General features: G+C 46.1%; 1 protein-coding gene across 2 annotated transcripts in view; it reads right to left on the bottom strand.

The window, feature by feature from the left end:
- Positions 1-23,913, bottom strand: part of GPR153 (G protein-coupled receptor 153) — a 37,430-nt gene that overhangs the window by 11,649 nt on the left and 1,868 nt on the right. For both annotated transcript variants that reach the window (XR_011166592.1, XM_069078995.1), the window contains exons 2-5: positions 17,697-18,223; positions 12,943-13,372; positions 3,863-4,052; positions 1,311-1,495 (exon numbers count right to left, since the gene is read on the bottom strand). Coding sequence is in view for 1 of the 2 variants with exons in the window: in XM_069078995.1 (XP_068935096.1) it covers positions 1,311-1,495; positions 3,863-4,052; positions 12,943-13,372; positions 17,697-18,052 (1,161 nt within the window). In the remaining variant the exon portion in view is untranslated. The remainder of the gene's footprint in view (positions 1-1,310; positions 1,496-3,862; positions 4,053-12,942; positions 13,373-17,696; positions 18,224-23,913) is intronic.

The following is a 23,913-nucleotide window of genomic DNA, read 5'->3' as shown; positions in this document are numbered from 1 at the left end:
TCTCTCTCTCTCTCTCTCTCTCTCTCTCTCTCTCTCCCTCTCTCTCTTTCTCTCTCTCTCTCTCTCTCTCCATCCATCCATCCATCCATCCTATCCTGCTATGCATATCCATACCTCTGCAATTCATCTATCGTGATATGTCTCTCATTTATCCATCCACCTGTGTACCATTCATCTCTCTATCTATTCCATCCAACCATGTCTATCTTTCTAACTCATCTCTCAATACATTTAGTCTATCTACCCATATAGCTAATCTATTCATCCCTATCTAGTGATCTTTCTCTAATTCATCCATCATCCATCTATCTATCTATCTATCTATCTATCTATCTATCTATCTATCTATCTATCTATCTATCTATCTATCTATCTATCTGCTTATCTATCTATTTATCCTTTTTTTTAATAGGCAGCCAGTGGTACAATGGATAGAGCACTGGGCCTGAAGTCAGGAAGACCTCAGTTCAAATTCAGCCTCAGACACTTGATAATTGTGTGACCATGAGCAAGTCATTTAACCTGTGGGACTCAGTTTTCTCACCTGTAATACAGGGATAATAACAGCACCTATTTCATAGGGTGGCTGTGAGGATCAAACGAGATAACATAAAAGAAAAAGGACTCAGCAAAGTGTTTGGCACATAGTAAGTACTATACAAAATGATTATCGCCTTGTACCAGGAGCCCCTCTGGCATTCTGGCGTGGCCTCTGAATGACTTCTTGGAATCATGTTTTTAAATTCATAAAATAAAATACATTGGATTAGAAAGGGAACCTATTACACTGAAATGGTTCTCAAAATATGTTTTTTTTTTTTACAACAACCAAATTTAGACCCCAGGTTAAGTTACCTGATCTACAGGGAAATAGCATTAGCTAAGACTGGGCGATGGGGGCCAGGATTCCAGTGCTGTGTGACCTGAGAGAATCCACAGGGTCTGTTTCCAGTTTTAGGGAAGAAGGGCACCTGCTTTCTTGGAGAATGAAATGAGTATGGAAATAACTTGGGAGAAGGAGCATAGTTTTCAGAGGAGAGATGGCCCCTGGGGGACAGTGGTTCCAGGGGTCCAGGCCTCGATGGGCAGTGTGGGCCCTTCCCTCTCTTTCTTTTCTTTTCTCTCTCTCTTCCTTTCTCTCTCTTTCTTTCCTTTCTCTCTCTTTCTCTCCCTCTCTTCCTTTTTTCTTTCCTCCCTCCCTTCCTTCCTTTTTCCCTCCTTTCCTTTCTTCTTTCCTCCCTCCCTCCCTTCCTTCTTTCTTTCCTTCCTCCTTCCCTCCCTCCCTTCCTTCTCTCTCCCACTTCCAATACCTGAAGATACTGCATCTTGTCCTCCTGGATGGGCTGCAGAGGATACAGCTGAGGGATCCCCCTTTCCAAGGCAGAGAAGTCATACTTGGCAATGTGGTCCAGGGCAAGGAAGTCACCCCTGTAGCTGTAGTCAAAGGGCTGCTCGTACATCAGGTCCGTGTGGAGGCCCCCATCCAGGCTGGTCTCTATGAGGGGCAGAGGCTAAGAGCTGAGCCAGAGGCCTTACAGAGGGAGGGTGACCCTGGGCTTCTGGAAGCTCATACTTGGCTGCTCCCCCTTCCCCAAACTAGGAAGGGCCTTTTACCATAGGCCAGAGGTTTGACTCAATGAAGAGATCTCCTCAGTCTGTAGAGGAACAGGATACAAGCCCTGGATTTATGTGGGAATGTAGCTGGGGAGCTGGGATCCCATCATGGAATCATACATTCTAGAGCCAGAAAGGAACCCTAGTGATCATGACCAGGACTGATAAGGGTGATGGCTGGGGCCTTAGAATAAGTAGTTTAAGGAGAATTAAAGGCAAAGTTAGTCAGCTCTTTGGCTGAGTCCAGAATACAAGCGACATGAGGGCAGGTATCTCATAATTTAGGCAGCTAGGTGATATAGTGGGTAAAGGGGGAACCTGGAGTCAGGAAGAGCTGAGTTCAAATCCTGCCTCAGACACCTACTCACTGTGTGACCCTGAACACAGTCGCTTAACCTATGGTTGCCTCATTTGAAAAATGGGGATAATAATATCACCTACCTCCCAGGGGTTTTGAGGGTCAAGTGAGATAACAGGCAAAGAACCTTGCAAATCTTAAAGACCTACAAAAAATCCTATTTATTATTATTACTTTCTTTATAGCCCTAGGACAGTGCCTAGCACATAGTAGGTGCTTTATAAGGCTCAGGTCAGGCGATCAATTTCAGTAAACCATTAAATTTGGTTTTTCACTATTTTGAGACCTGGATTTCAAAATTTCTGGTTCCCTTTGTAATCCACTGTACTTTATCCGGTGCATTAAAAACATGATTCTGAGAAGGAGTCTCCAAGGTCCCTCCTGATTCCCGGGGGGGGGGGAGAGGGGGGCACCTCCCTCCCCCATTACTCTGCATTTATTTATTTGTGCTGTTACTTCTTCTCAATAGAATGTAAGCCCCTTGAGGGCAAGGGAGATTTAATTTTTGTTTCTGTATCTCCAGTGTTGCCTTGTTAAATACTGGCTGAGGGAATGTTTGCTGAATGAATGTCTTTCTTCCATGAGTGGAATGCTCCAATAACCAATGCATTTAACTTGGGCTTAAGAGTGCCTTCTGAATCATCAGAAAGGGGCTAGATTATGGTGGCATTCTTCCAGCATTGTGTACATCTGAGAATCTAGGTTAGAACTGGTGAGCTGTGTCTGGTCACTATGGTAACCCTCCATTGACCAGAAGATTTCATTAACCAGAATCCCAATCCCTGGCTGAGCTCTGTAATAGGGAGCTGGTGGGGGGTGGGGTGGAGGGATGCACAAATGAATGTTTTCATCAGGTGGGCTGAAGACCTAAAAAACCTGGCCAATCCAAAGGAAGCCTGGAGGCTGTGGCTATTTCACTCACCATGTACCTACTCAAGAGTCCCCTCTACAATATTCTCAATCAGAGGTCATCCTGTCACTTGTGGACTTCTAGTGGGGTGAAATTGCGGAGGGGGAGACATTTCTGCTCAGTGTCCTTGGGCTAGAGAGATTCTGGTGCTATCAGAAGGGGATTTGTTAGAAGCAGGGGGATCCGATGGAAAAAGCAGTGGTGCTGGACTCACAGGACCTGGATTCAAATCCTATCCAACACCTACTGTCTGTGAGACCTCAGGCAAGTCACCTAATCTCCCCAAGTTGCCTCAGTTCTCCCATATGTAAAATGCAGGAGTCTGTCTAGATGGCCTCTGAGGTCCTTTCTAGCCCTGGATGCAGGATTCCAAGTCCTTATTTCTTCCTGGGCCTCAGTTTCCCCATCTGTAACATGGAAGGGGTAACTTAAATGGCTTTTGAGATTCCTTCTGTCTCTAGACCTAGGATCTTTCCCTCTCCTTGGGACTTAGTTTCCCCACTTGCAAAATGCAGACGCTGGCCAAGATGGACACTGATGTCCTTCCTAGCATTGGATGCATTATTCTAAACCTCAGTTTCCCCATCTGTAAAATGAAGGGTATTTTTCTAGATGGCCTCTGAGGCCTTTTCTAGCCCTGGATGCAGGATTCTAAGTCACTTCTCTTCCCTAGGCCTCAATTTACCCATCAGTAATTATGCAAGGGTTGGCCTAAATGGCTTTTGACATCCCTTCTGCCTCTAGATATAGGATCTTTTTTCTCTCCCTGGGCCTCAGTTTCCCTATCTTCAAGATGGCTTCTGCAGTCCCTTCTAGTCCTGAATGCAGGAATCTAAGTCACTTCCCCTCCCTGGGTCTCAGTATCCCCATCTGTAAAACGTCTGAGATGGCCTCTGCGGCCCCTTCCGGCTCTGGTTCAGCTACCTCTGGGCCCCTTGACGATCCCAATCTCCCAGGCTCCCTGGAGCCCCAGCGCTCACCCTCGTCTGTTTCGTCATTGGACATGAGGGCCACACACTTTTCCCAGACGGCCTTGATGTCAGCCCGATAGCGGTCACAGGCCCACAGGAAGAGGGGCAGCAGGAGGGACTGCACCACTGAGCACCAGAGCATGCACAGAGCCATCCAGGTGTAGGAGGTGTCCGACTTGAGGCTGGTGAAGCTCACCACCTGTGTGACGACATGGGAGAAACTGTCAGTGGCCTGGCCCACAGAACCACCGAGCACAATTCTGAGGTCACTACTCTGCTCAAGAAACTGCAGTGGCTCCCACTGCCTCTAGGAAAAAAAGATACAAACCCCTCTGTTCATCATTGAAAGCCTTCCTCATTCTGGATCCAACCCACCTTTCTAGGCTTTATTATACATAATCTTCAATCATGCCTAAATGGCCTGTGTACTGTTTCTTACACACAAAGCCCCATCTCTTGCCTCCAAGTCTGCATAGGCCAGAGGCCCTTCCTCCTTCCTCTCCTCTGCCCCTTCAAAATGCAATCTAGTTCCACCTTCTCCATTAGGACTTTACTGATCCCAGAGGCTGAGGCACGCAGAGCAAATGAGAAAATGGCATCTTTTCTGAAGTAGGGTGTGGTGGGGGACTTTTTTGTATGTTTAAAAAAATAGACAAAACCGTTTTCATATATTCCAAAAATATTCAAAATAGTTTTCATATATTTTAAAACTAGAGAAAATAGTTTTCATATATTTAAAAATACACAAAATATTTTGTACATTTCAAAAAATATATATTTTCATGCTTTCAAAAAATAGACAAAACATTTTTCATATGTTCCAAAAACAGACAACATATTTTTCATGTATTTCAAAAATAAATGAAATATTTTTGTATACTTAAAAATATACACAAAATATTTTTGTACTTTAAAAAAATATATATTTTCATACTTTCAAAAAGTCGACAAAACATTTTTCATAGGTTCCAAAAACAGACAACATATTTTTCATGTATTTCAAAAATAGATGAAATATTTTGTATACTTAAAAAATATACACAAAATATTTTTGTACTTAAAAATATATATATTTTCATACTTTCAAAAAGTCGACAAAACATTTTTCATATGTTCCAAAAACAGACAACATATTTTTCATGTATTTCAAAAATAGATGAAATATTTTTGTATACTTAAAAAATATACACAAAATATTTTTGTCCTTTAAAAAAATATATATATTTTCATACTTTCAAAAAGTCGACAAAACATTTTTCATATGTTCCAAAAACAGACAACATATTTTTCATTTATTTCAAAAACAGACAAAATATTTCTATATTTACAAAACATATGCAAAATATTTTTGTACATTTCAAAATACATATATTTTCATACTTTCAAAAAGTAGACAAAATATTTTCATGTTTCAAAAACAGATAACACATTTTTCATTTAAAAAAATAGTCAAAATATTTTTGTATATTTAAATATATACAAAATATTTGGCACATTTCAGAAAATACGTACAATATTTTTTCATGTATTTCAAAAATGACAAAATTTTTTTGTGTGTTACAAAAAAATAGACAATTTTGGGGGGTACGTTTGAAATACACACACATCCATACACATGCAGAATTTTTTTATATTTCCCCTCTGGAGATCCCCAGATTTATTTTGTATTTACTTTTATGTGTGTAAATCCACAATAGAATAGAAGCTCTTTGAGAGCAGAAAGCGTTTTGCTTTTGACTTTGGATTTACGATGCTTATACTAAATACTCCATCCGTGGCTTATTTGTCCACGAACGTTTGCATGTTGCCTTCTCCATTAGATTGTAAGCTCAAGGGCATGGACTGTCTTTTACTTTTCTTGGTCTTCCCAGTGCTTAGCTGGCACACAGACAGTGTTTAATTAATGTTTATTGCCCAGTGATGAACATAGTGGGTGATATACAGTAGTTGCTTAATCAATGCTTGTTGGTTGACCTCTTCCCTGTTCCCCAGAGCTCCACAAAGGACTTCAGTTCAGAACCTGGGATTAGAGTCTTTGACCCATCAGAGCCCCACTTCACTGTGTGATCCCAGACGTCTTTGGAATGTCCATTTTCCCAACGAAAAATGTTGGGTTGTGTCATTTTTCAGTCTTCTCCAACTCTGTGACCCCATTTGGGGTTTTCTGGGCAAAGATACTGGAGTAGTTTGCCAATTCCTTCTCCAGTTCACTTTACAGATGAGGAAACTGAGGCAAAGAGGGTTAAGTGACTTGCCCAGGGACACATAGCTAGTGGTTTTCCATTTCCTTTTCTAGCTCATTTTACAGATGAGGACACTGAGGCAAAGAGGGTTAAGTGACTTGCCCAGGGTCACAAGTGTCTGAGGTCAGTTTTGAACTGCCAGTCTTCCTGACTCCAACCCTGGCACTCTATCCACTGAACCTCCTCGCTGCCCCTCATCTAATAAAAGTGGGGTGGGGGGGAGACAGCAATTCCTATCCTTCCCATCAAATGAGATCATATTCATAAAACACCTCATACAGAGCCTGGTGTATAGTAGGTACTCAATAAATCTCGTCCACTTTCTCATCCTCCCTATTCAAGATGAGATCTCAAAAAGCAATTGTGCTTTGAGATCTTTGGGAAAAAGGTAGCCTATAGTGTACAGTCCCAACCACCTAAGCCCACGGTATCCTCTCCCCACACAAACTTCTGTATTAACTATGGGACTTAGGGCTCCACGGGGTCCTTGGAGAGCCTCTGGCCCCATCCCTGTCATTTTAGAGATGAAGGCACTGAAGCTCAGATGACTGAGGATACTGATACGGACACATCCATGACAGAGATGTTCAATGACCTGCCCAAGGCCGCAGAGGAGCTGTGAGTGGCGGAACCCAGCTCCTCTCCACAACACCCTGGGGATATTACCCAAAGGGGCCACTGTGGACTCTATGGTCCAGCTCTCCTCTCCTCCAGCAAAGCACCTGGATATGGGATGCACTGCAGCTAAAAGGACAGGTTAGTTTCAGTGCCAAAGAATGCTACAGAGCCAGCTTCATGAGCAAAAGGAATGAATGAAGGGGTCTTTGCTAGAGTGATCTGCTCCCATCCCTCATTTTAGAGAGGAGTCAGTCAAGTCACCAAGCACTGATTAAGCTTTTTAGTTCAAGGACCTGGTTTTAAATCCCAGCTTTTCTTTTCTCTACCTGTGTGACTTTGGGTAAGTCACTTCCATTCTCTGGGCTCCAGCTTCCCAGTCTGTACAATGAGGGGCTTGGACTAAATGCATTCTAAGGTCTCTGTCAGCTCTAAATCTATGTGCCTATCTCTCATGACAGGAAGCTAAGTGGTGCCATAGTTCATAGAGCGGCAGGCCTGGAGTCAGGAAGACTCATCTTCCTGAGTTCAAATCTGGCCTCAGACACTTCCTTGCTGTGTGACCTTGGGCAAGTCATTTCACCCTGTTTGCCCCAGTTTCCTCATCTGTAAAATGACTGGAGAAGGAAATGCCAAATCGCTCCAGTACATTTGCCAAGAAAACCCCAAACGGGGTCACAGAGAGTTGGATAAAACTGAACAACAAAAACCAAATCTTTCCTTAAACTTCCTTTTGTTGTTATTTAATTTTTTCTAACTATTCCTATGTTTTACTTGATGTATAATCAAGAGAACCGGGCTAGACACATGAATAAACTAGGCATGAATGAACATCTGGCCATTGATTCACGGGCCATCCAGAGGCATACATACATTCGCTCTGGATAGCCCCTAGGTAGAAAGCTGGCCCGGGGTCCCAGCAGCTGGCTGCTCCCCATTTCTTGGAGCTTTGGGGAGCAGGGTTTGTTGGCTATTCACAGGGTGAGCTCTGCCTACAGACAAGGGGAGCCTGGGTTACTTTTCCGCTGACTAGAACAAAGAATGACTCTCACTCGTTCACTTAATGCAGGGCCTGATTTCTCAAGGGAGAGGCCCCCATTGGGAAGGGGCAGGGTGAAAAGCAGGGGAGGCCACATCAATCCCTGGATCCAAGACAGCCGGAAAGCTTGCTTCCTTTTCCCATCAGTCAGCCAGGCACTCAAGCCACCTCCCCCAGGCTGTTCCTAAATGCTAATCATATCCAGATGGATTGCCTTTTGGGCATCCACAAAATTCTTTTCCTGACCTGAAACTTCACGGTATGAAATGATGGGTCCATCTTTCTAATGCTAATATTCTATCCATCTGGCTTTATGTCTCTGAGTCATAGAACATCATGATTTCCCAAGAATTAGAAATGATTATTGCCCAGAGGGCAATGGAGAGGCACGTGGTGGATGCTATTCCCTGTGTCTGGAATGTTCTCCCCTTTCTTACCTCCACCTCTTAGAAACTCTGGCTTTCTTCAAGACTCAGCTCAAGATCTACCTTCTACAGGAGGCCTTTCCTGGTCCCCCCCACCAGACACTTAAGCCTTTCTATGACTACCTTGTACCACTCAAAAGAAAGGTGAGATGCACAAATTTAGAGCCATCTCCACTCTAAATCATAAGGACTATTTGTGCCCAACCTGTGGTAGAACCTTCCAAACTCATACTGGTCTGATCAGTCAGCTGGACACACCGTGCCTTCAACATCATTTTGGCCTCTTCAAGAATGAAGGACACGGGGTGGCTAGGTGGCGCAGTGAGTAAGAGCGCCAGCCCCGGAGTCGGGAGGACCCGGGATCGGTTCCAGCCTCAGATACTTCACACCCACACAAAAAAACTGGCCATGTAAACTTGGGCAAGTTACTTAACCCCAATTGCTTTAAAAAAATAAAAAGAATGAAGGACAACCATCAACCTTCTACCAATATGACGCTTTATCTTCCACCTCTGTTCCTTTGCAATGGATGTGGTGCACTCCCTGTGCTTGGAATGGACTTCAACTGATAGGGACTCCCTTCCTAACTCCCTTCTATTTAACTTTCTCATGTTGTTCAGTTGTGTCTGACTCTTCATGACCTCATTTGAGGTTTTCTTGGCAAAGATACTAGAGTGGTTTGCCATTTCCTTCTCCAGTTCATTTTAAGATGAGGAAACTGAGGCAAATAGGGGTAAGTGACTTGTCCAGGGTCACACAACTAGTATGTGTCCGAAGCTGGATTTGAAGCTTCTTGACTCCAGATCCAGCATTACTGAGGTGCCCCAACCTATACTTGTTCTAAATAAGTACTCTCTCCCCCAAGAATACAGAAGCTCCTTTGGAGTAGGGTTATTTCGTTCTGTGTGTTGATATCTCCAGTGCCTGGGCATACTTGTGGATTGGTTGACTACTCTGTTAGGTAACCTGTATGATCTGTGTCTTTACATGCTGTCTCCTTCATCAGAATGTAAGCTCCTCGAGGACAGGAACTATCTTTGACTTTTCTTTAGATAGCCTGTACCTAATACAGTGGCTGGTACATGGAAGGAGCTTAATAAATGCTTGTAAACTGACTGATTAATGAATGTGAGCAGGCTATGACAGATGAACAAGGACTCATGAAGGATGGCATCAAAGAAACACATGATGGAAAAGAAGATGGCCTGATCGCTTAGGGAAAGCGACGTCAGAAACGATGGATGCCATGGTACCCTTGTGATAGCAAGAGAAAGCAAAGGAGGTCCTAGTACATTTGGGTGAGGAAGAGTCCTATAGTAACCCTGTGGGAGGACATGGAAGAAGATGGGAAAGGTTGGGATGGGCAGTGATTCGCATTGGCAGAGGGAATACTCACAGAAATGAACAGATCCTGTGGAGTTCCTAAGGTCAGTGCCCGACCTTTTTCAAACTACATCTATTATCTCTCAACTCTGAGCAACAGGCAACATTAGCCCCATTTCAAGAATGGGGAAACCAAGGCCCATTTGGGTGACCTTTGCTCAGGATCACAGGGGTGGGTTCATGGCAGAGCTAGGACTAGAATTCCCAGCTCCATGCTTCCTCCTAAAACACATTATCTCCCAGTCACTGACCCACAGCTATCAGTTGGTCAAATTTTGACTGCCCTAAAGGTCTTTACCTTTTTTAAAATTAAAATTTATTGATATCTTTTATTTTTACATTATCTAGATTTCCCGGTTTTCCTTTACTTATCCTTCTTCCTTTAGAAGCAACTAGGTTGCCCAATGGGTAGAGTATTGGAATTAGAGCCAGGAAGACCTGAGTTCAAATCCAGCCTCAGACATTTACTAGCTGTATGACCCTGCACAAGTCACTTTACCTCTATTTGCCTCAGCTTCCTCAACTATAAAATGGGGATAATAACAGTATCTAACTCCCAGGATTATTGTGAGAATTAAATTAGATCATATTTGTAAACAAAAGATGGGTCTGACTTCTTAAAACCTATAAACTTAAATTTTTTTAAAACCTTGATTTTTGGGGCGGCCAGGTAGCACAGCAAGTAAGAGCACCGGCTCCAGTGTTGAGAAGACCTGGAGATCGAATCCTGGGCTCAGACACTTAGCACCCACCCAGAAACACCTGGCTGTGTAACCTTGAGCAAGTTACTTAACCCCAATTGCTTAGGGGCGGCCAGGTGGCTCAGCGAGTAAGAGTACTGGCTCCAGTGTTGGGACGACCTGGAGATCGAATCCCGGGCTCAGACGCACAGCACCACACCCAGAAATAACTGGCCGTGTAACCTTGAGCAAGTTACTTAACCCCAATTGCTTAAAAAAAAAAAAAAACCTTGATTTTTTTTCTTCTGCCTCCCCCCGCCCATATACTCTCCTCCCAGCTTCCTCCTTCTTCCCTAACTCCCTGTCTTTGTCTCATTCTAGCCCATTAACACAGCTCTGTGTCAGACATTTAGTCCCATTTCTACATAAACATATTAGTTTCTATCAGAACCCAGTGGGGCTGGGAACTGTCTTAGCTCTCTGACGTTGCACTGGTTAAGATTGTGAAACCATTGGACTTAGGGCTGGAGGTCATATCTGAGGTCACAATGGATTCTATCTGAAAAGTCAGCAAGCATTGATTTAACACCTACTATGTGCCAGGTGATGAGGTTGGACAGACTTTGGGAGATGGTGGGGGAGAGAAGCACATGGCGCACTGGGGGTCACAAAGAATTGGGCATGACAGAGAGACTAAGTGCTAAGGATGCAAGTACAAAGAATGAAAAAATCCTAACTCTCAAGGAGATTCTGCTCTAATAGGAAAGACCAGCCCTAGTTCTCCAAAGGCAGGGACTGGGTTTGTCTCCATACATCAGCTAGCCTAGCACCGTATGCAGAGAGGGAATTGATGGTGGATGTGGAGAGGGCTATGGCTTCTGAACCACTGTCATTGGGAGAGCTCTACCCCAAATACAATACTCTGGGGAGCTTCCAAATGGGCCTTCAGCAGACCCTTGTATCCACCCCCTCCCCATTCTAAAAATGACATGGAGATGTGAATCCACTTGCCCTTCCCAGTTTCTCAAGGCGAGATCTGCTAGGAGAGCCAATCTAAACCAAGGGTTTTTAACCTGGTTTACAGGATTAATGAATCCCCAACGGGCCTGTTAATAGACTTCAGTAGACCACTGAATTTGTTTTTTTAACATCTTGAGACCTATATTTCAATGGCATTGGTTTCCTTTAAAAACATGATTCTGGGAAGGGGGGTATAGACTTCATCATGGAGGCCATGAAACAAAAATGAGGGGGTTCAACTAAATTGCCTACCAGGTCTCTGTTAGTTTCACATGACCCACCTAAGTAAGTCACTTAACCTTGTAGGCCTCCATTTCCTCTTCTGTAAAATGGAAGGGTTGGATTAGATGGCTTCTGAGGCCCTTTCTAACTTCAAAACCTAAATTCCTTGCTTTTGTGTGCGTGTAATTTACTTTTCCTGGAGCTGTTGCCACTGATTAATTCAAGATGACAGGAGCTAAAATAAGTTCCTCCAGACCTACTCCAACGCTTCCCTGCTGCTCGGTCAATGCAGGGGTCAGAGGCCGGGACTGGGCTGCCAGGCTGATGGAGAGTCTGACTGAGGCGGAGGCCCTGGGAGAGGGCAGACAGATAGAGGCCAGCTTCTGCAGCCCTATGCTTTTCACCCCATGCCACCCCAACCCAGGTCCTTTTAGCCCAAGGCTGTGAGCCAGCTTATTCCTGGACCTTGCCCAGGGAGTGGAAGGGAGAAGGGGACACTGTCTCCTTCTGAAGCAGAGTGAGGTTTATTGACTCATCCCTTCCCCTTGATGGGGAAGAGCTTTCCATCTCTTTTTTTGGAGATGAATCTCTAGCTGGGACCATTAGTGATGAGTTGTGTCTTTTTAAACACATCATCTTCTCTAGGAATCTGTTCTCCTCAATACCTTTCAAATAAAACCCCAGATTCAGTCTCTCTTCCTTTTTTTCTCCAAGAATCCTTCATATTCCTAGCTCTGGCTCCCTCGGGCTGCTAGGCACCACTGGGGAAGATAAAAGCATTCTAGACTCAGGAGGGCTCTTAGAGGTCATTTGGTACCAACCCCAACCTCCTTCCCCCCTAAATCTGCCACCTTGTCCAAGTCACCTAACCTCCCTAGGACTCAGCTTCCTCATCTAAAAATGAGGCAGTTCAACTAAAAATGAGATAGCCTGTAAGGTGCCTTTTAGCTCCAAACCTGTGATGCCTGTCACTTAACCCTTCTGGGACTCAGTTTCCTCCTCTGTAAAATGGAGGGTTGGACTAGAGGACTTTGAAGGTCCTTTCTAACTGTGAAATTGTATTATCTTTAACATGGTTCATAAATGTGAGTTATTAATATTGCAGGGACCAACGAAGTCACTAACTGTCCATGAGCTGGTTTTTTTTTAAATATTCTGACAACTGTATTTCAATGTAATTGGTTTCCTCAGCAAACCTAGGTTGTCCCAAAAATCTCAGAGCAGACTTTTGAGGCATCCTGGATTTTGTTCTATGCATGATTCTGAGATGGGGCCAACTGGCCTCACCGATCTGCCCAAGGAGTCCGTGCCCCACAAATGGCCAAGAACCCCTGGCCTAGAAGGTAAAGATTCAGAGCTATAGTTCCAAGGACCAAGAGATGCCTTTCCACCCCAATGGCTTCCACATCTCAAGGGCACAGAGATAGCAGCCCCACCCTCCATCCTCCGGACCCCAGCTCACCAGCACAGGGAAGCCCATGAGGCAGTCATAGATGAAGACGATACCGGCCACCAGGCACGTGATCTGCAGCGAGGTCTTGATGGGCTCCGACCCATCGATGGAAGAGCGGCGCTTGCCCTGAGCGTCCTCCACCACAATGGTCGGTACATTGAACTTGTTACGGTCCAGGTTGTGGCCGGTCTGGAGGGAGAGAGTCTGGAAAAGGGTGATGGCGGTGCAGACCACCCCCATGGCCACGCTGCCTCCGATGAGAAGCAGGAAGCACACCCCAAAGCCCAGCCCAATCTCGGTGACGATGAAGCGGCAGTCGTGGGCATAGAAGCGTTCGGTGGTGTCGTGCCAGCCCACGGCAGGGAGTGTGGACAGGATGAAGGACACCATCCATATGCCCATCACTGTGTGGACCGCCTGCTTCTTGGTGTTGCTCAGCCTGCCGGGGAGAGTACCGAGATGCTCACTCCCAGGGTCTCTGGGGAGCCAAGGGGGAGAGGGGACAGCACGCCCAGTCCCTTGTGAGCGCCCTGACTTTTTCCCACCCTCACCCAGGCCCCGAGAGTGTATCTCTCCCTTAATCTTTGACATCAGAGGACCTCTATGACAATTTTTAAAAATCCACAGTCCCTTTCTGATCCTTGAGAAGTGGTAAGTGCTATAGAAAGAGGTCTGGAATTAGAGGTCCTGGGTTAAGAATCTTGCCCCTGTCATTTACTATCTATGTGACCTTGGGCAAATTACAATCTGTCTAGGTCTGTTTTCTACTCTGTAAAATGAGAGGTATGAAGAACTCCATAGCCTCTGAGGTCCCTTCCAGATCTAAAGCAATGATACTAGGATCCTCACTTTGCCTCCGTAAAATAAGGTCAGACTACATGTCTTTGAAGGTCTCAGGACTAGAGCTATGGATCACATGATTGTCCTGGGTCTCAGTTTCCTCCTCTGTAAAACGAAGGGCTGAACCAGATGGCCTTCTAGGTCCAGAGCTATGACCCTAGCTAGCATCCTCTTTGCCTCGGTTTCTTCCCATGTAAAATGAGAGGAGTTGAATGAGCCCTGTCAATGACCTTCCAGCTTCTGTAATTTATTCACAGTCGTGTCCACACCAGCCCTTCCCTGGTGAGATTCAAGAGTATTAGTGCAGCAGAGAAAACCTATTATCAAACTGCTTACCATTTAAAAGGAAGAGGGGAGGAAGAAAAATTTGGAACTCAAAATCTTGTAAAAATGAATGCTAAAAAACTGTCCATATATATTTGGAAAAAAATATTGTCAAAGAATAAAAATAAAAAAGAATAAGATCATATTTATATAGGAGTTTAATGTTTATAAATTGGCTCCCCCAACCGTGTGAAACAGGAGGCAGGAATACCATTATTCCCACTTTAGAGATGGGGAACTGAGGCTCCCAGAGGCAAAGAGATGGTCATATAGCTAGGAAGCGTCTGAGAGGACAGCTTACAATGGTGGCATTGGGAGGAGAATTGAGGTCTCCTGGGGCACCACACTCACCACCTTCTCTGAAATGGTCCATTCCCAGTCAGATGCCCCATCATTCACCAGTAACAGTTTTCCTGGCATTAAATGTGGTAGGTCTCCCCTCTACCCAACCTCTGGGATAAAATGTCTGTGCTCTCCTGTGTTTGAAAGTGCCTGGGGAGTGCCCATCTCCTGACTTGGCAAGACAAAGGCCCAGGACCCCAAGAAGAAGGCACCTCTGTCCTTCTTTTCCCCTGATTCCACTCTAGGCCTGAAAGGAAGGGTCCTTTGCCATATCTCCTGCTCCAAAAGATTCTCTCAAGCTCCTTCAGCCTTCTGACAATGACTGGTTCTGTTTCAAATGGATTTTATTCAGTCTCATCAAAGTATAGGACTAGAGGTTGGTTCCTACTCCCCTCAAAACCAGAGGAGGGAAGGAGTAGCCCCTCTCGTTCTCCCTCCGTCCTTCCAAAGGCTGGGGGTGGGGGAACGTGGGCCAATTTCTGCCTCCCAGGGTTCTGAATGGAGCTAGCAAACGACAGGCTCACAGATACCAGTTACTGGCTCCAGACAGTGCAGATGTTTCCTTATGTAGGTCAGAGCTCTCACTGTATACAGCTAATGTTCACCACCCATCAGTAAATTAGTCAACTGGGCCTGGTTTGTTAACTTAACTCTCTTCATTAGAGGTGGTTAGTGCAGAATAAAAGGGTTAAGAGCCTCTCAGATTAGTTCTGGGGGTAAGAGTAAACACAAGGACAGCTTATCACTAGATTATATTTAAACTTTTTTTTCTTTGGATGAGCCAAAGGTACCTAATGAAGACAGTGGCCATCAGTTAAAGGGCGGAAGCCATTAGGTTAAGAACAGAAACTGTCCACACAAAGATCTGTTGCTCTCCTAAGCCATTCATCTTAAGCTGTGCAAGTGGCCCAGTAAAGGGGGTGTGAAGTTAAGGAGAAAAGCAGTGCATGGCTATTAACCATATCCATCACTGTCCTCTGTAAACCCAAAGAACAGGACTCTCTGCCCCTCTTTATTTTTATTCAGGAAGACAAACAATCCAGCAGCCCCAGCTGCTCCCTGGCTGCCTGGGGACCACAGCCCTGCTGTCTAGAGGGTGGCACCCATCTGGATGGCTATCCACTTCTCCCTTCTGCCTAGGTACTTCAGGACCCCTCGGGCTTCTGCAGGTACAGCCATGAGGGCCCCGTGGGAGCAGTGACTAAGCTGGGGCTTCCTCCCCACACCCCTGCCTGGGCCAGGGCCTTAGTGATGGGGCTGAGTCAGGAGTGGGCACGGTGGGCTGGCTCCAGAAGCCAAGAAATCAGCACAGGACAGCAGCATCATGTTTTGTCTATATCTCCAGTGTGTTAGAAGTTGTAATAAAAGACTGAGGTTTTGCACAGACAGGTTGAGACCAACAAACTAGCTTGCCTCCTGACTTTTGCAACAGTTCATGAAGTCATCAATTTAGGTCTTGAAGGGACCTTAGAAGCCAGGGAGTCTAACTTCCTTCCAATCTTCCCCCCTGCAATCCCATATTTTACAACAGGGGAAACTGAGGCATGGTTAAATGACATGTAGAATTTGAATCCAGGTTTTCCTAACTCCACATCCAGTCCTCTACTACTGTGGTTTTCTTGTTAGTTTTAAGCTTTTTGAACTCTGGTGTCCCATATAAAACTTGGTTCCTACCTAGCCTAGATTCTAACTTACCTTTGTTTTCAATAGTCTGAAACTGCACCTCTCTCCAGCTAGCCTCATGACCAGCATGTGGTCAGCCTGAGGAATGGAAGGGGGATGGAAGCAATGTCCTCTTCACCACCTCCCGTCCCCTTCGCTGCCCTAATAGAACCTCAGATTTCTTCCCAGGCCTGAAGCGGATACCACGGGGCCTCATTAGGAAAGCTTCAGTCCTCCACCCAGCCCTGAATCACTCATTCTGTGAGGACTTCATTGTATGAGGAAGGATTCTGACTCCACACAGGGGAGAGAGGGAGTGTCCAAAGTATCTTCCAGCTCAGTCTCATTTTAAGGCAATGATAATCCAGATAACAATTAGCACATACACTATTTTAAATTTATACATGTTCCATCGCTTTATCCTCACAACCACCTTGGGAGGGAGGTGCTATTATTATCCCCATTTTTCAGATGGGGAAACTGAGGCAAACAGAAATAAGTGGCTTGCCCAGGGTCAACCTGTTAGTAAGCATCTGAGGCTGGATTTGAACTCAGGTCTTCCTGACTCCAAGTCTAACATTATCTACTATACCTATATCATAAGGATAGGTTGTTTTCTAGTTTACAAATCACTTTCTTTCCAACACTCATGTGTGATAGGTAGCTCAAACATCATTATCATTCTGTAGATAAGAAAATAGGTTCAGAGGAAGGGATTTGTCCAGAGATGCACATACCTTGTGGGGAGACTTGAACCTCACATAGTTTTTTTTGGTTAGTGATGTCTTTTGTTTACCAAACATTAATTTCCCTCCCTTTGGGCCAACGATCACCCTTCCCCACTTTCTAGTGGGCCCACCCTTAGATAAACATTGAAAAAAGGAGAAATAATAGCAGTAAAACCAACTATGTCTAACAGTCATGCAATAATCCATGTCTACAGGCTTCATCTATCCAATTGAGAGGGATGTATATAGTGGACAAATCAATGGCTGTGGAGTTGGGGGCCCTGAGTTCAAATTCCACCTTTGCTGCTTCTGACTTCTGTGACCTTGGCCAAATCCCTGAGCCTCAGTTTCCTCATCTGTAAAATGATGGCCTCTGAGGTGCGATCCTTCAGTTCTCCAGGGTCAAGGCTGGTCACGTTAGTGCTGAGCTTTCCCTCTTCCCCCACTCACCTCTATCTGCATGCATGCACCTACATGTGAGACAGAAAGGAGACCCGCACTGCCAGTCAGGAGCCCTCCCTGGGCTCCCATCCTGAGTCTGCCCGTAATGAGCCATCTGACATCGCACACGTCACTTCCCATCTCTGTGCCTTAGTTTACCTTCCAGAAGGGAGAAGGCTCCTTCTAGTTCTGACATTCTCTCATTCTATATGTAGAGAGATGACCAAGAACAGTGCTGAACTAGGGTGCTGGCAAGGCCTGCGTTCACAGCCTACCTCTGACCTAGGACCTGTCACTTAATCTCCAGGGGCCTCGGTTTCCTGACCTGTAAAGGACTGGCATCGATGGCCTCTGAGGTCTCTTCCCGCCCTAAATCTATGACCTGGGTCCCCTTCCCAAGGCGCCACACACCACGTGCAGACTCACCGGTAGTTTACCGGCCACCGGACCATCCACATGCGATGGTAGGACAGAGAAGTGACCGAAAAGCAGGTGACCAGGGTGAGGGTGTAGAACGTGGACACAAAGACTTTGCAGAGCCCCTCGTTCCACTCGTAGTCAGAATGCTGACGCCGGAGCTGGACCACAGAGTACATGGTGATGGGGATGGCAATGTTGAGCATGTGGGTGCCGGCCAATGTGCACAGGAGGAACTCCAGTGGCTTCCATTTCTTCTGCTTGGCGCTGACACTCAGGATGCCCCACGCATTGGCCAGCAGTGAGACCCCGGCGCACGCCAGCCAGGCCACAGCATTATTGTGCAGTCTCTCCTCATCCTTCATGGTGCGGGGCTGGGGCCGGGCCACAGGCCCAATGGAGCTGGATGGGGATGGACGGACAGAGGGCTGGAGGCAGCACGGACATCCTCCGGTGGAGCCCTGTGGCCCCAGGCAAAGAGCAGAGCCCCTCACACAGGGCTGGTCCCAGGCATTACGGACCACAGGCTAAGGGACCTGTGGAGATGGAGAGAGGCTGAGTGCTCTGTTCTGGCCAGGAGGCCTGGACTCAGCCCCACAGGAATCCATCCTCAAGCCAGCCTCTTGTCCCCTGGGCTACCCTTCTTTGGGTTCAGCCTAAATTTTCTGACCTATCTCCCCTAAACCCAGCTTGAGGTGTCCAGTATGAAACCTCCAATCTGTCCGCCTGACCCAGCTCAAAGCCCCCAGGGTCTTCTATACCCAGCCCCCAAACTCTGACCCGTTCCCCTATGCACCAAGCTGTGAATCCCCAATCCTGCCCCCTTATACCCAGCCCCCAAACTCTGACCTGTTCCCTTATGCACCAAGCTCAGAACCCCCAATCCTGCCCCCTCATGCCCAGGCCCCAAACTCTGATCTGTTCCCCTATGCACCAAGCTGAGAACCCCCAATCTTCCCCCTCATGTTCAGCATGAAACACCTCGCTTGTTCCCCTGACCCAGCTCCAAGCTCCCAATGCCTCCTATGCCCAGTACAAAATTCTGACCTAACTCTCTCATACCAAGCCCAGAACCTGCTAACCCTGCCCCTTATACCCAGTCTGAAACCTCTGGTTTTTCCCCTTTGCACCAACCTCAGAACTTCTAAACCTTCCTCTCATGCTCATCCCGAAGCCCCTTCTCCCTCTGTATTAAGCTCACAGCCCCCAATCCTGCCTTTTACGTGCAGTCTGACACCCTCAGGTATCTCCTCTGCATCCAGCTTGAGATCCCAAAGCTGGGCCCACTTTTGAGATCACAGTCCTCAAGCTTGCCAAGCTAGGTCACTCAGAGTGAGCGCAGAGCCTCTAAATCTGTCCCTCACTATCAATCCTAAGATCTTGGCCTTGGCCTCTAACCCTTTCCTATCTAGTCTGACATTCCTGACAGATCCTCTCCATCTAGCTTCAATCTCCCAAATGTGCCCTGCCCACTTAGCCCAAGGGATGTCACCTGGCCACCCTGCAGTAAGCTTGCTGCCTCTGATTCAAGTCTGACACCTTCAAGGCAGCCCCTCTCTGTACCCAGATTGAACCCCTGCCCCTACAACCCTTCCTCCTCAGCTGGACACTCCCAGTGCCTCTTCACTCCCTCTAGACCCAGAACTTGACGGCATACAGGGCACCCCCAGCCTGTGGCTCTCCTTCTCTCTGCTGTTCTCCATCCATGCTCTCTTCTTTCATCCAGAACCTTCCCCCTATGTACTTAAAATACTTCCCTTGGCCAACTGAGTGGACCCACCTCTAGCCACTGGCCACAGAGCAGAGTGGAGAGAAAGGTAGAGGGATAAGTGCAGGCAATCTCTCATCCCCGCCCTGTTGCCCTCTGGGGCAAACCTAGACCACTCTGCTGCTCATCCCATCTCTAATTACCAGGTCCTACCGAGGCTCTCTCAGGCCCAGCCTCCAAGTGGTAGCCACTCAGATTTTCCAAATCCCATTACATCCTGGGAACATGCTGTCTACCTGGAAGAGAGTCACTTGTCTGACGGATCCTGTTGGTCTCCTGAGGTCAAGGATTTAGAGATGATCAGCCATGAGCAGGGGAACTGCAATGACTAAGACCCCACCCTTTCTTCCTACCAAAAGACACAGGCTCAGGAGAGGCAAGAACCCAGCTAGTGATGGTTGGGGTGGGGAGGGGGAGGGTTTTAGAAATAGAAAATGTCCCCCTCTCTGATGAGGGGCTCACGCACAGACAGCACACTGCTTCACAGCCATGGATATTCCCAGATACCTCAGCTATAAGCGTGTGCACGCACACACACGTTCTCCTCTCTCAAACACATATTCTCTGTGTCTTTCTCTCACACACATTCTCCCTCTCCTCTCTCACAAATACATATTCTCTCTCTGCCACACACACATACACATATGTTCTCCCTCTCCTCTCTCTCAAACACATATTTTTTGTCTCTTTCTCACACACATTTTCTCTTCTCTCCTTTCTTTCTCTCTCACAAACACATTCTCTCTCTCTCACACACACACATATACACGCACATTCTCTCAAAAACATATTCTCTGCCTCTCACATGCACACATTCTCCCTCTCTTCTCTCTCTCAAACACACACACACATCCATATTTCCTGGGACTGCAGTACTGGCTAGGCCTGATGGGACAATCCCCTGCCTCCTTTCTTCTCTAGAGTCTGTCTCAACTTTAGCCCCATTCCCTCCCTCACAATGAACACTCTCCTGGTCTGATGGCCAGGTCCAGACCAAGTACCTTCCTTACAACTCTTCAGCCAACAAGCATTTTTCAAGCTCTTCCTGTGGGCCAGGTGCTGTGCTAAGCACTGGGGACACAGAGAAAGGCCCTCAAGGAGCATCTGGTCTACTGGAGCTCTCCCATGAGGTCAGCCTGGGAACCACAACGTCCGCCCACTGAATGGAAGGCAAGGGCCCAGAGTCTAGAATTCTTCCTGTCAGTAAAGCCCTGGGCGTCAGTGTGCAGTCAAGGATGGAAGAAAAGACAGAAGGGTGGCAGAAGGGGGAGAAAGAGCCAGGGAACAGGAAGACACATGACTGGCTTACACAGAAACATCTTCCCACACTATGTAAGTTCACAACTGGGCTTAAGGCTCTGAGAAAAGTCTGGGTTAAAATGCTAATACTTCTAGGGAAACTCTGCCCTTATCAGTCCTTTGTGCCTGAGTGAGAAGGAATTTATCAGATCCTTTCAATGAAATCCCAATTTTCTTCATTAAACAATTATCCTGCCTATGGCACCATGCCAGGGGCTGGGACCTTCCAGGAGGTGCCTTCTCCCAGAAGGCTGTAGTTTTAATATTAGTAAATATATGCAAAGTAATAGAAGTAATTTTAAGAGAGACAGAAAGAACACTAAAGATAGAGTTCAGGGGAATGTGGATTCAGGAAAACCTCCAGGCAGGAGACACCAGCTGATCTTTGCTTTTACTGTTCTAGGATGCCATCCCAGGCATGGGGCATAGGCAGAGCAAAGACAAAGGGGAAGGAGGTCAATTTAAAGAGAAGAGACAATATGCAAAGGGTCTGTTATAGGAAATAAGACAAGAGCGGTACAAGAATGTAATGGAATATTATTTCTGCACTATGAGAAATGAGGAAGATGGGGAAATAGATACGAATCGACAGAGTGAAGAAGGAAGAACAAGGAAAACGATATACATAGTGATTATAACAATGCAAATGGAAAGAACACTAAAACCAAACCAAATAACCAAGTTTTGGAAAAAAAAAAAGTAAGAAAATATGCCGCTCTCCTTTCACAGGAGGGTGGGGGCCTATGGATGTAGAATATTGCATATATGGTTAGACTGGACTGATAAGTTTCATTGGTTTTTCTGAACTGCTCTCACCCTGACAAGCATCATTTCTTCTAAAATCTTTGGTACGAGGGCAGGCTCAGTGCTTATATGTTGGGCAATGAATGTGATGGGAGGAACAAAGACTGATATGATAGGTAGTTTTGACAAGCGGGGAGGGAGAGAAAGAAGATGAAGGATAGAAAGGTAGAGGGACAGGAGTAAAAGAGGACACACTTCCTTTTTTGCCCAGAATGTCAATGGTCAGGGAGTTCCTGTACCTGTGTGATGTCAATAACGCTGGGCTTTTTCCTTCATTCAGACTAAGAGTCAGGAAAGCTGGAGGTCTCCAAATTGTCTGGGTTGGGAAGGCTGCCATATCCTGAGGATGCCCCCTGGTGAGGCCAGTAACTAAGCAGAAATCAGCAGCAGTTGGCCCCAATGGAAGTCCTCTTGCCCACTGACCACCACCTACCCTAAGTATGGTCCTCCTTCCTGCCCCTCCAAGTCAGAGAAAGTCAATGATGCCCATCCTTCACATGCATATCATGATGGACAGTTTACAAAGCACTTTCAGATTTAAGACCTTTCAGATTCCTCCTCCCAAGAATCTGGGGGAGGACACAGAGACTCATTCATTCAATAACAATAACATTATTTATATATCCCTTTCAAGGTTTGCAATACACTTTGCATTTGATTCTCTGAACTATTACCATCCATGTTTTGCAGAGGAGTTCATGGAAAAATATGAAGTGACATGCCCGGGTACGCAGAGTCTGAAGCAGGATTCTGAACTCAGTCCAATTCATGAGCTGCTGCCGCATGACCTAGCTTCAATGAACACTCACTAAGAGCTTGTATGTGTGTGTATACAGGGCTTTCCTACACAGATCATGCTCCTTTATCCTTAGAGTAGGGGAGTTCCTAAACTTTTGGTTTTGGGGACCACTTTGGCAGGCTAGTGAAGCCTACAGACCCCTTTTCAGAACAGTATTTTGTGCCCATATTTATAATAGAAGGAAATGCTAAATTTCAGTTAAAGATCAGCCAAAAGGTTAGACAGCATTTATTAAGCACTATATGTGCTGGGACAGGTAGGTGGCGCTATAGTGAATAATAGCACACTGGGTTTGGAATCAGAAAGACTCCACTTCTTAGGTTCAAATCTGGCCTCAGACACTTACTAGCTAGCTGTGTGACCCTGAGCAAGTCACTTAACCTGTTTCCTCATCTGTAAAATGAGCTGGAGAAGGAAATAGCTGTGTGACCCTGGACAAGTCACTTAATCTTGTTTACCTCAGTTTTCTCAGCTTACAGCTGAGGAATGAGCTGGAGAAGGAAATGGCAAACCTCTCCAGTATCCTTGCCAAGAAAACCCCAAATGGGGTCATGAAGGGTCAGGCATGACTGAACAACAAGAAATGTGCTAAGCTCTGGTAATAGCTGAAAGACAGACCCTGCCCTCAAAGAAATTACATTCTATTGGGAGAATACAACACATAAAAACAAATTGAAAAGGGAGAACGGGGAGGTACCCAAGCAGGAGCAGACTAGACAAAGTCCAGTGAAGCCTGGATAGAGGGTATTTTCCCTTCTCCAAGTTCAGGGACCGCTTGCAATCTAGCCACAGCCCCCTTGAGAGATCTGTGGCCCTCAAGGAACCCACCCCCTTTAAAATGATGCCAGATCAGAAGGGGATAACCCCAAGTGTGAAACTAACACAGCAGGTCTCTGTTGGGGCTTAATAAACCAGAAATTTAAAGGGGAGAAGAACTTCAGAATGAAAGAGTCCCACCTACTCTCTCCTTATTAAAAAGAACTTGACAAGTTCGATGACATGCTCCATATCACATAAGAAAAAAGGCAATGAAAATCTGCATTCAAAATATTAACAAAAAACAAACCTGGCAGAAAACTGGGAGTCTTGAATTTGGGAAACACTAAAAGTATATGGGATTCCAGGGGGCATAGAACAGTTCTAGGTCCCCAGGCCAACCAGGTATGACCCGGTAGGCCGAGCCACTGCCCACAGACTTGAAGCAAAGAGAACAGGATACAAATCATCCAATCCCAGAAGAGTGTAGAGGGCTCCTGCATTCCAGCAGAGTGGCCATCTCAAAACTATGCTTCCCAGAGCAGCCCAGCCCTCTTCTTGCTGAAATACTCCAGGAAAACAAAAACCAACAAACAACCCACTAGAACAGGCCACTTAGCCTCTGATTTCACCAACTCTTGACCTTTCTGGGCCTCACTTATACTGATGAGTGTAATCTAGAGGGTTCCTTTGGACATTTCTAAGGTCCCCTTCCAGTTCTAAATCTAGGGTCTCCAGTTTCCTCCCCATCAGGGTCAGGTATCTCACATTCCTTTACTGGTGGGCAAGTTTTCGTTTTT

The sequence above is a fragment of the Petaurus breviceps genome, unplaced genomic scaffold (genome assembly GCF_028583685.1).
Source record: "Petaurus breviceps papuanus isolate PSGF00001 unplaced genomic scaffold, PetGlider_PUasm1.0 91041, whole genome shotgun sequence".
In the NCBI taxonomy this organism is placed as follows: Eukaryota; Metazoa; Chordata; class Mammalia; order Diprotodontia; family Petauridae; genus Petaurus; species Petaurus breviceps.
The sequence above is the reverse complement of the archived record's forward strand: the minus strand, read 5'-3'. Positions and strand labels throughout refer to the sequence as shown.